This window comes from Salvelinus alpinus, chromosome 2 (assembly GCF_045679555.1).
Source record: "Salvelinus alpinus chromosome 2, SLU_Salpinus.1, whole genome shotgun sequence".
NCBI classification, from domain to species: Eukaryota; Metazoa; Chordata; class Actinopteri; order Salmoniformes; family Salmonidae; genus Salvelinus; species Salvelinus alpinus.
In genome coordinates this window covers 19170491-19183233 of record NC_092087.1, presented here as the reverse complement: position 1 = coordinate 19183233, position 12743 = coordinate 19170491, and the positions used below count along the sequence as shown (strand labels likewise).

The 12743-nt window shown below is 40.5% G+C and overlaps 1 protein-coding gene across 3 annotated transcripts in view; it reads left to right on the top strand.

Annotated features, from left to right (window-relative positions):
* LOC139555969 (contactin-4-like) overlaps window positions 1-12743 on the top strand; it is a 255013-nt gene that overhangs the window by 218176 nt on the left and 24094 nt on the right. For all 3 annotated transcript variants that reach the window (XM_071369404.1, XM_071369411.1, XM_071369394.1), the window contains exon 12: window positions 9349-9476. In XM_071369404.1, coding sequence (XP_071225505.1) covers window positions 9349-9476 — 128 coding nt within the window. The remainder of the gene's footprint in view (window positions 1-9348; window positions 9477-12743) is intronic.

The window sequence follows — 12743 nt, the reverse complement described above, 5'->3', positions numbered from 1 at the left end:
TCGCTATCTCTACCTGCAAAGGAGGAGGACATGGAGATGGCTCTCGCATAAATGATGTCTGCCAGAGTGAACTCCAATTCACACACCCCATCTGCTATGCCAGGCACACTCCAGAATGAATCAATGTCAGGAAGGAAACCAGATGTGGAACAAGTATCAGCACATTTTTATTAGCGTCCGCTGAGGAAGCTTGTGATGCATTTACTTACATTGACTTAGTATCAACGATTCTCCACTCAGTCATTTCTCAGACATGATTAAGTGTCCTTGATTGATTCTAATTGAACATCTGCTTTGATAAAGTGGAGATCTGGATCTCTGTGGAGGTGTCTGCACCACGCCATGTTCCGAACAAAATATTGAGAGGTTCTGCAGCCAAAGAAATGTATCTCACTTTGAAGGGAGACACACCACTTGATAGGTTGCGTGGGCAGCTGATGGTGCTCATGCTCATTTAGCGTTAGCCTCCCTCTTCAGAGTCAGTCTGATGATGGAAGGGCTGGGAATGTCACATGAAGGGGAATGGCCCTCCCACCTGAGGACGAGAACAGGCCAAGGATTACAGCTCTGCCGGAGTACATACACACGCACAAACAGACATGTTCAATGGCACACACACACATGCATGGACGAACTGACAGGAGCACATGCAAACACAGACACACACCCACAAACCTAACACACACATACTGTCCCCTGTACAGCCTTGATTTCCCCCTAAATTATGTTGTGGCTTTTATCACTGCTTAAATGTGTCTTAAATAATTTGAACAGCTGACCTTAGCTTGATCTATCAAGATGTGCAGTGCTAGTGTGTAGAGGATTCATGTGTATTGATGATTTCAATTAATAAGACACATCAAATTGATCACGGATGATTTCATATTTACAGACTATTATAATAAGTATAAAAATCGATGAACTATTTTTATCATGTTCATTGATGTCAGTGGAAGGTTTATGCATAAACATGAGGTCCACTCGCATACTTCAGTTATTTGATTTGACCCTTAATGATCAAGCTATTTCTGATCATTTGTACTAGCTCAACCAACTGTACCATATCTCAACCAACTGTACCATACCGAACCCTTGTTCCCTTTCTTGTAAGGGTTGTAAAACAAGCTCAAGCAAAAAGAGTTGATCGACTTAACCCAAATAAATCTCGACCTGGAGCAAAAGTGAATTTAAAGATGTTTGCTGAGATTAGGTCAAAACCCTCTTTACCTGTCCACGTCCTATGTTCTCCTCTCTGGGATTATTTTTTATCTGGGAGAGACTGCTGCTGATATCATTTTTCAAAGAGAGAATCCGCCAGCACAGCACAAGTAATCCATCTTGGTTCCTCCGACAATTTTTTGGAACACGTGTGTGAGTGCTCTTTAATTCCTGAAGGATACCTCAGCCAGCGCATGAGGAGGAGATGAATATCAGTGGAAGGACATAAACTCTGAGGGCAATTTGTGATTAGAGGAAGGAGCATGTAGCTGTAGCAGCACATCCACATGGCCCTCTGTGGACCAGACAGATATACACTCCTCTCCTTTCAATGCAATTACACACACAATCCCATCCTGTTCTCCTGTTCCACAGCCGGGAATTAAGACAATCTAAATCAGGAGGTTTGATTAAGACAGCTACCTGTAATAAGCAGTGCGCTCTGCACAGCGTTTAATTTCCAACACAGAGTCCTTAGAAAGTGGTTTCTTCCCAGTGTTTGCGCTCAGATTGTATTGGTATAGTTTCATTATGAGGAGGGGGCTGATAACAAGTAAACAGACTCTTTATGCCCGGGGACAGTATGTGCTGTAGAAGAAAGTTTTTCTTGTGTACTTCTCTCCTGTAGAGTTTGACTATAAAGTGTGTTCATTTCCCATGCTTTTGGTATAAGGTATATGTTCCAGCTGGCATAGTTTAAAACAATTATTGTCAATGATTATACCAAAATGTATAAAAGTATTAGCTTAGAAAGGCCTATGTATTATGGCATGTTACTATAGCAGGCCTAGGTTGCATTAGCCATGAAAACGTGTTTGTCAGGTCCATGTGGATTCACTTGTCATTTCTCTTTTTATGTGAAGGTGGTGTCAGAGGGACCGTTTGGCACTGCAGTGTATTTGTTTCACAAAGTAGAGATTATTGCTTCCTTTGCAAGCTAACACCGCTGTCCCCTGGCTGTGTTTTCAGAAAGCTGTGTATTTCCATGGAAACCTTAATGCTACAGAGTACCCTGGAGACAAGGGTCAACCCAGTGAAAACTGAAATGAAATGTCATTTAACGTATAGCCTGCAACTCTCACTCTTTCTTTCTTCCTCCATTTTAATGTAACTGAAAAAAGAAAAAGAACCCACTCAGTGCATTCTGCTAGTTGCAGGGTACGTCATCTGTACTGTGTCAAGGGGAATGAGTCCTTACTTACTGCCAATCATACTTCTTCCTTCTGTCAGACGTGTACACTCAGCTAGAGCCCTGTGTAACCCTGACTCCAGATGCACTCCTCATACTGTTATTCTACTCTGATTGACGTAGGCAAAGGATCTCTATAGGGTAGGCCTTTTAACAGTGGCTTGAGGCACTTCCAAGCATTGTGTTTTATTCATGGCTGTTATTCTCAGCATCACTCTTCATGACGTACTGCTCTGTTCATCACATCATTTTTGTTGATAATTAGTGCATTCGGTGAACAACAATTCCAACTTTCTTCTATTTAAGAAATGTGTAGGCTTTGAAGTTTGTGACGTTCGAGTTCACTTTCTATCATAACATAAATTCCTGAATAATTAGGTAGAACTAATAATGCATGTGACAAGCTAAAAGGTATTGGGAAAATCCTGCGTAAGGCAAACATCTATATCAATTACAGTGCTATTGGAGAATTGTCCCAGACAAATGCTCAGGTGTCCCTATTTTAGCAACATCAGGCAATTGGTTTGTTGTCTAAGTGATTTTTTTTTAAACACCTCATTGCCACACATATTTTTGTGGATTGTAATGCCTGTTAACCTTGGGGTTGACAACATGGGAAGCAGTGGTACGCACTCTGGATTTGTCTTGATGGAACTGTGAAAATAGACTTCTCAGAACCTTCCCCATCAGATGAACTACATAGTGCATTCTGCATCATACACTCCAGCTGTGGTTTTGCTTTGTCAAATCTGTGCAGTTTGACTTGATTTAAGTGTCTGCCAAGGCCGTTCCTCTCAAACACAGAGCTCTGTGGGGAACCTGGGGAGAGACAGACTGTCCGTTTATCTTGGGATGTCAGACTTTTCCCTCCGTACACTTCAGAGTTGGGTCCAACCTTTTGTCCCGTTCAGAGGATAGGGTGACCTAGCCTTTGCCCCTGTAGACACCTCATCTGAGCCTTTCCTATTCTCCCCTGGAGCAGTGTTACTACCACTGACGCTTTGATACAATCATGATTACTAACACCACCTGCAGGTAGGTCAGTGTAGACCAGGACAAGCAACATACTTTAATGCATATCTCTCCTTATCTGTAAACTAAATACAGGATGCACACAGCTATAGTGGCAGACACAGTGAAACCCATGCCCTGAATACTATTTAATGTGCCGGATGAATGCTGGATGAGGCTTGTTTTTGGAAATTGCCTGGCTCGAGTGGTGGTTGGACTGAACCAGATGGGGAGAAATGAGTATTAGAGGAGTGATTGTAGAGATGCAATACACATAGAGTGTAACGCGCCTTAGCCGAGGTTCATTATTTTGTGAAGCCTTTTTTCACATGGCCTCATGGCTGAGTAATTCTACTGATAGAATCTTAACCCCAATTTTCACAGTCCTGTTTTATTTACTCTGCTAATGAAGAGCACACAGAGACCCTGCAGTCACCCGTCCAATCAGGCTCTGAGATGGAGAGGGTGTGTTTGTGTATTTGTGAATGGTGGTGTTTACCAATGCTACCTTCATATATGCACCCATTAGGACATTGGGGTAAATCGATGTATTTCTGTTATGCCAATATTGACATCATCAGCAATTCTATCTGTTTGTGTGCATCAAACCCAACATGAAACACTCTCTTCATTTCAGTGTAGTGCTGCCACCATCATTTTTAATAATTTCTGGTAAATGGTTTTGTCATGAATTCATCCAACACACATCTAGCATTCTAGCACTTCCTTTGCACAATACATCTGTGCTTTTCAGTAAAACATTTTTTTTACAGTACAGACAATTGTCCACATCAAATTGCTGTTTGTCTAAAATCAAAGACCAATGTCCTTGTGGCCGACTAGTTGAAAAATCTGCCGGTGCCCTTGAGCAAGGCACTTAACTCAAATTGCCTCTGTAATTCGCTCTGGATAAGAGCGTCTGCTAAATGACAAAAATGTAAATGTAAAATGTCCTTGAATTAGGAGGTAGTAAAAACAAAGCTTGTTTTAGAAGTACTGTAAGCTGAAAGCTTCTGTCTCACGGACCGTAATATAGTCTTCAGTCGTAGCGGTGATGTCTCAAAGAGAATGTCAGAAAAGAAAACGAGAGGAAGTGTTGTTTTTTTTACTTTGGACCATAGTTACAGTTTCCGGCAATTTGCACTAAACAGTAGTAGGAGCAATGGTTTCTCAGCCACTGATGTTATTTGTCTTTCATCTTCTTACAGGACATTAAAGATGAACACTGTCCAGTCTCTTTCCCTGTTACTTCCCCAATACAGGATTATTGTTTGTATTGTTTTTATAACATGAGTAGTTTTTTGGGGCTTTTCCCATCTTGTTGGAAATAATTGTCTCTCTTCTTCGGAAAGGTTTATAACGGCAGCCATTAACTTTGTGTGAGGCTGAGATGAAAAGAGTAGCACTTGTGTTCATCTCACCTGTGAATTATTGATACATCCTCCTCCTCCGCATCCTCTCATTCATGGAGGAAGGTGGGAAGGGAGGAAGGCTCTCCTGAGACCGTGGGCAGATCAGACAGAGATGTTATCTCGAGGTTGATTCACGAGGGAGAGGAGGAGTACAACTGGAAGACTTCCCTTACTTGACTTGTAGTTTACCTCAGCTCCTCTACCACCAGCTTCAAAGCCAACTTCAACGTCTACTAATAATGCCTTTCCCATTCATGTAATGTCAGTCAATGAGTCAGTCTGATAACGAGCCGTAAGGACACAGTGTACAGACATTTCAGTGTGTGACCGAGGAGAGAGTCCGTCAAGAGATTTATCTTGCAGTAAGAGAGGCATACTATGAGGCATAGTGTTTGTGTATAGTCCCACTTGTATTCTCTCTGTAGAGCTTCTCTCAGAATATGCACAAGTCACATTATTGTCCCTTTGTCCCAGGGGATAAGGGGATTGTGGAAATATATAGAGCCAAGCACACAAATGCAGGTATTGAGTTATATGAGGCATTACTGTGAGCCATGTGCTGGAGATGTAGTCTTAAATCAGGTCGGAGCTTGATCTAGTTAAAACAATGTGTTGTTGCCCTATTTACTCAGTCTTTTTGTTTACCAGAACTATACCAATGTTGATGTGCACTACAATTGTTATTTTTCTTGAAACAGCTATCCAAAGATCAGGGCATCTTCCTAGACCAGCCACTAAGACACTTCTAATTTTAGCAACCTCATTGTTCAGTTCTTTCAACTGAACAATGAGGTGCTGTATGAATAAAATACATTGTATGGTAGTGCTGTGACTGCTGCAGTACTTTCACTTTCGTCATGTGTATGTCCTTCTTCGCCTATCCAATATAGAGCGGTATAGATCAGATAGTGATTCTCTCACTTGATTATAGTAAATTAACAAGATAATGGGTCATTTAAAGTGCTTTTGTCAGTAGAAGTAGTCAGGGTGAGTCACAAACACATTCAGTCATTAAGATACGTATTATCTAAATTCAAAACAGGTTATTTTAGTGTTTCTTGCCTTAATCTTTTTACTTCAAATAGGTTGAAACTAAAATTTGAGTGTGGTGTTTATCAACACAAATTCAAAACATATTTCACCTCATGTAATCAGAGCATCTTAGAAAAGAGGCTTCACTAACTGAGCAATGTCCAGAGTTGTAATACATGACCTGCTATTACACAGAGCTGTGGATGACAGTTTGATTTACACTGTCTCTTATAAAACACAGCGGATCACAATGCAAAGACCACATACCATTTTTCTTGTCTGCTTTACAATAGGAACTATGTTTTTTTTTATATATATACAGTTTGCAGATTCAGCAGAGTTTCAGATAATTAGAATCCACCACAGTTTAATAAATTGATCTTGCCATTTTTCCGACACTGCCCTTCTTCCAAGGTCACTATTTAATTTTTGTTGCCTCTTATTTAGGAAAATGTGGAGTTTGGTTAAAAATCATTAACCATTCATAGTACCAGTGGCCATTGTGTAAAGGCCATACAGATATGAAGTGATTGTATAAATCTAATTTTATTGGTCACATACACATGGTTATCAGATGTTAATGCGAGTGTAGCGAAATGTTTATGCTTCTAGTTCCGACAGTGCAGTAATATCTAACAAGTAATCTAACAATTCCCCAACAACTACCTAATACACACAAATCTAAAGGGGTGAATGAGAATATGTACATGTAAGTATATGATTGAGCGATGGCTGAGCGGCATAGACAAGGTGCAGTAGATGGTATGAAATACAGTATATACATGTGATATGAGTAATGTAAGATATGTAAACATGATTAAAGTGACATTGTTTAAAGTGACTAGTGTTGGCCAGTTCCTGGATGTCTTCCGGTCATATGAAGTCATAAATCAGCTGTTTGAACACATTGTCTCATTTTATCACTTATAAAAGAACAAAGCACAATTAGAAATGTTTGAGAACTTTCTCAGTCACCATAGTTACATTTCAATTCTCTTATTCGTAGTTTTGATCGTTTCTTTGAGTGGCGCCTAGACATACAAGAAGACCAATAGTGGGAGTTTATTGATTGATTGATTGATTTAATTTATTGGTTAATTAAAAGTAGTAGGCTGCTCCAGCCGGAGAGAACAGTTATGATATGTTTATTGATTATATATTTACATTTAAATTATGTAATTTCCAGTCAATGCATGATATAGATATTTACATTTGAAGTCGGAAGTTTACATACACTTAGGTTGGAGTCATTAAAACAATTTTTTTAACAATTTCTTGTTAAGAAACTATAGTTTTGGCAAGTCGGTTAGGACATCTACTTTGTGCATGACACAAGTAATTTTTCCAACAATTGTTTACAGACAGATTATTTCACTTATAATTCACTGTCACAATTCCAGTGGGTCAAAAGTTTACTGAGTTGACTGTGCCTTTAAACAGCTTGGAAAATTCCAGAAAATTATGTCATGGCTTTAGAAGCTTCTGATAGGCTAATTGACATAATTTGACTCAATTAGAGGTGTACCTGTGTATGTATTTCATGACCTACCTTCAAACTCAGTGCCTCTTTGCTTGACATCATGGGGAAATCGACCAAGACCTCAGAAAAATGTTGTATACCTCCACAAATCTGGTTCATCCATGGGAGCAATTTCCAAACTCCTGAAGGTACAAAAGTATGAACACCATGGGACCATGCAGCCGTCATACCGCTCAGGAAGGAGACGCATTCTGTCTCCCAGAGATGAACATACTTTGGTGCGAAAAGTGCAAATCAATCCCAGAACAACAGCAAAGGACCTTGTGAAGATTTTGGAGGAAACGGGTACAGAAGTATCTATATCCACAGTAAAACGAGTCCTATATCGACATAACCTGAAATGCCACTCAGCAAGAAGCCACTGCTCCAAAACCGCCATAAAAAAGCCAGACTACGGTTTGCAACTGCACATGGGGACAAAGATGAAACAAAAACATAACTGTTTGGCCATAATGACCATCGTTATGTTTGGAGGAAAAAGGGGAGGCTTGCAAGCTGAAGACCACCATCCCAACCGTGAAGCACGGGGGTGGCAGCATCATGTTGTGGGGGTGCTTTGCTGCAGGAGGGACTGGTGCACTTCACAAAATACTGTAGATGGCATCTTGAGGAAGGAAAATTATGTGAATATATTGAAGCAATATCTCAAGACATCAGTCAGGAAGTTAAAGCTTGGTCGAAAACGGGTCTTCCAAATGGACAATGACCCCAAGCATACTTCCAAAGTTGTGGCAAAATGGCTTAAGAACCATGTCAAGGTATTGGAGTGGCCATCACAAAGCCCGGACCTCAATCCTATAGAAAATGTGTGGGCAGAACTTAAAAAGCGTGTGCGAGCAAGGAGGCCTACAAACCTGACTCAGTTGCACCAGCTCTGTCAGGAAGAATGGGCCAAAATTCACCCAACTTATTGTGGGAAGCTTATGTAAGGCTGCCCGAAATGTTTGACCCAAGTTAAACAAATTAAAGTCAATGCTACCAAATGCTATTTCAGTGTATGTAAACTTCTGACCCACTGGGAATGTGATGAAAGAAATAAAATCTGATATAAATAATTCTCTCTGCTATTATTATAATTTATTTTTTTGTTGTTGTTGGTGAATTTTACCCCCTTTTCTCCCCAATTTCGTGGTATCCAATTGTTTTAGTAGTTACTATCTTGTCTCATCACTACAACTCGACGAAGGTCGAAAGCCATGCGTCCTCCGAAACACAACCCAACCAAGCCGCACTGCTTCTTAACACAGCGCGCATCCAACCCGGAAGCCAGCCTCACCAATGTGTCGGAGGAAACACTGTGCACCTGGCGACCTGGTTAGCGTGCACTGCGCCTGGCCCGCCACAGGAGATCCTAGTATGCGATGAGACAAGGATATCCCTACCCGCCAAACCCTCCCTAACCCGGACGACGCTAGGCCAATTGTGCGTCGCCCCACGGACCTCCCGGTCGCGGCCGGCTGCGACAGAGCCTGGGCGCGAACCCAGAGTCTCTGGTGGCACAGCTAGCACTGCGATGCAGTGACCACTGCGCCACCCGGGAGGCCCCCTACATTTCACATTCTTAAAATAAAGTGGTGATCCTATCTGACCTAAAACAGGGAATTTTTACTAGGATTAAATGTCAGGAGTTGTGAAAACTGAGTTTAAATGTATTTGGCTAAGGTGTATGTAAACTTCTGACTTCAAATGTATGTTTATCTAACACCTGTTAGAATAGAAAGAAGCAAATCAAACCAATGCTATTGCTATACCATTTCTGACGATATTGCACTGCTAGACTAATTGCCTTTCTCTCTGAGGAACACCCATGCATGACGAACAATGCAGAAAGTGTACTTAAAAAATTTGACATTCACAGACTGCAATACAAGTGGGAAAGAAATATGGTAATGCAATGAACAAAAAATGTATCTGTTACATACTCGTTCTGCTTTTTCTGCTTGCAGAGTTTCCATTCTGGATAACGGAAACCTCCGCATACAGAATTCAACCAGACCAGATGCAGGCCTTTACACGTGTGTGGCAAGAAACCAGTTTGGAGTGGCAAGCAGCTACGGGACTCTCATGGTCAAAGGTAAGCCTATTTGTCATTCTATTATACTGTATGGGCTTATGGAGTCTTTAAATAAGGTTGTGATTTCTCATAGGATGCAACTAGTGAACCTCTCTTGCGACAGACTGTTCACAGGAGATGTGGTTCTCAGTTGAGTACAGTCCTTAAGCTTTTCTCCTCTAAACATGAATGACGATTTCAATGGGTTTTTGCACTGAGCGCTCATTAAGAAACAGAGTTGGAGGTTGCACTGTTGCCCTCGCCATGTACTATAGTGAATATTCAACACTGTCTCCAGACCTTCAGACCAAACAGGTTCTTGGTACAGTATAAAGAAAGAGTAGAAGGGATTAAAAGGAGAGTAGTGTTTGTGAGATCATCTGTAGGAGTCACCCTGTGGGACTGAAGATCGTGTTTCTGCTCTGTTTCTGGAACTTATTATACTTCATTAAAAATGAATGAGAGACGGGTGTAAGGTGTTGTGAATTGGGAGGCTTTGTTTTGTGCATGCTGCTGTTTTTTCTGTCCTGCTGCTGTAAGGGGGCAGTGGTATTCTCAACTGTTTTTCATCGCTTGGAGTATTGCTGATCTTTTTTTCTTTGTTTTTGTTGTGTGAATTTTAACCCTACTATGACCGATTTTTTAAAGAAGTCTGGTCTGGTTCAGTTGGGTTGTGATATGATTGCTTTCCTTGTTGGTGGTGTGTTTTGATTGTCTATAATGTTTTTGCTATTAATCACCCTTTCCACTGCTTTGTTCCCAAGGATAAAAAGTTGTCAGTTAGGTCTGATTCACAGTCCAAAGTGTCTGATGTTGATCTCATTGTACATTAATATTACAATTGATTATTGGAATAAAACAAGATTTAATGACAGCCAGCTGTATCTTTATTATGCTGTAGATCTTTTATTATGCTGTAGGTCTGATTGTATTTATTTAGGTTGGAATTGGAAAGTAGGGTTGCCACCTTTTTAACTGGCAAAAACTTGACAATTTGCCAGCACCACCTCCATTTTCAGATGCATTTACACATACAGTTGAAGTCGGAAGTTTACATACACTTAGGTTGACATCATGGGAAAATCAAAAGAAATCAGCCAAGACCTCAGAAAAAAATGGTATACCTCCACAAGTCTGGTTCATCCTTGGTAGCAATTTCCAAACATCTGAAGGTACCACGTTCATCTGTACAAACAATAGTACGCAAGTATAAACATCATGGGACCAAGCAGCCGTCATACCGATCAGGAAGGAGACATGTTCTGTCTCCTATAGATGAACGTACTTTGGTGCGATAGGTACAAATAAATCCCAGAACAACAGCAAAGGACCTTGTGAAGATGCTGGAGGAAACAGGTACAGAAGTATCTATATCCACAGTAAAACGAGTTATTTTATTTTTTATTTTATTTAACCTTTATTTAACCAGGTAAGCTAGTTGAGAACAAGTTCTCATTTACAACTGCGACCTGGCCAAGATAAAGCAAAGCAGTGCGACACAAACAACAACACAGAGTTACACATGGAATAAACAAGCGTACAGTCAATAACACAATAGAAAAAAATGCAGTCTATATACAGTGTGTGCAAATGGCATGAGGTGGTAAGGCAATAAATAGGCCATGGTAGCGAAGTAATTACAGTTTAGCAAATTAACACTGGAGTGATAGATGAGCAGATGATGATGTGCAAGTAGAAAAACTGGTGTGCAAAAGAGCAGAAAAGTAAATAAAAACAATATGGGGATGAGTTAGGTAGATTGGGTGGGCTATTTACAGATGGGCTATGTACAGCTGCATCGATCGGTTAGCTGCTCAGATAACTGATGTTTAAAGTTAGTGAGGGAAATGTAAGTCTCCAGCTTCAGCGATTTTTGCAATTCGTTCCAGTCATTGGCAGCAGAGAACTGGAAGGAAAGGCGGCCAAAGGAGGTGTTGGCTTTGGGGAAGACCAGTGAGATATACCTGCTGGAGCGCGTGCTACAGGTGGGTGTTGTTATCGTGACCAGTGAGCTGAGATAAGGCGGAGCGTTACCTAGCATAGACTTATAGATGACCTGGAGCCAGTGGGTCTGGTGACAAATATGTAGCGAGGGTCAGCCGACTAGAGCATACAGGTGGCAGTGGTGGGTGGTATAAGGGGCTTTGGTAACAAAACAGATGGCACTGATAGACTGTATCCAGTTTGCTGAGCAGAGTATTGGAAGCTATTTTGTAGATGACATCGCCGAAGTTGAGGATCGGTAGGATAGTCAGTTTTACGAGGGTAAGTTTGGCGGCGTGAGTGAAGGAGGCTTTGTTACGAAATAGAAAGCCGATTCTAGATTTGATTTTGGATTGGAGATGTTTAATATGAGTCTGGAAGGAGAGTTTACAGTCTTGCCAGAGCGAGGATGCCTACAGAAAGAAATAAAAGCTGAAATAAATCATTCTCTCTACTATTATTCTGACATTTCACGTTCTTAAAATAAAGTGGTGATCCTAACTGACCTAAGTCAGGGGATTTTTACTAGGATTAAATGTCAGGAATTGTGAAACTGATTTTAAATGTATTTGTCTAAGGTGTATGGAAACTTCCGACTTCAGCTGTATTTCTTCTTATTTCAGATTGAATGTTGGGTGTTATTTAAACATTTGACCATGATGCTGAGGCAGAAATCGAATGGTCTGAGTGAAAGACAAACGTTTTCATTATTCAATGAAAACGAATGGTAAAACACTTTCCCACCCCTTGACGTCAGCTATTGCTGATCCTGAATGGTACTATTGAAGACACTAGGGGATGGGATGAGTCTTGATATCTCAATAATACAGAGAGGCTTTTAACGCATGTGACAGTGTAATGAGAAATGTTTTGTCTCCCTTTAACTTCTCTAGGATATGTGGGACGCTAACGTCCAACTTGGCCAAAATACAGAAAAAATGTAGCGCGCCAAATTCAAATATATTACTATAAAAATCTATCTTTCATGAAATCACACATGAAAGACACCAAATTAAAGCTGTACATGTTGTGAATCCAGCCAACATGTCTGATTTCAAAAAGGATTTACGGGGAAAGCACACCAAACAATTATGTTAGCTCAGTACATAGCCACAGAAAAACACAGCCATTTTCCCAGCAAAATATAGTAGTAACAAAAAGCAGAAATAGAGATAAAATTAATCACTAACCTTTGAACATCTTCATCAGATGACACTCATATGATATCATGTTACACAATACATTTATTTTTTGTTCGATAATGTGCATATTTATATCCACAAATCTCGGTTTACATTGGCACCA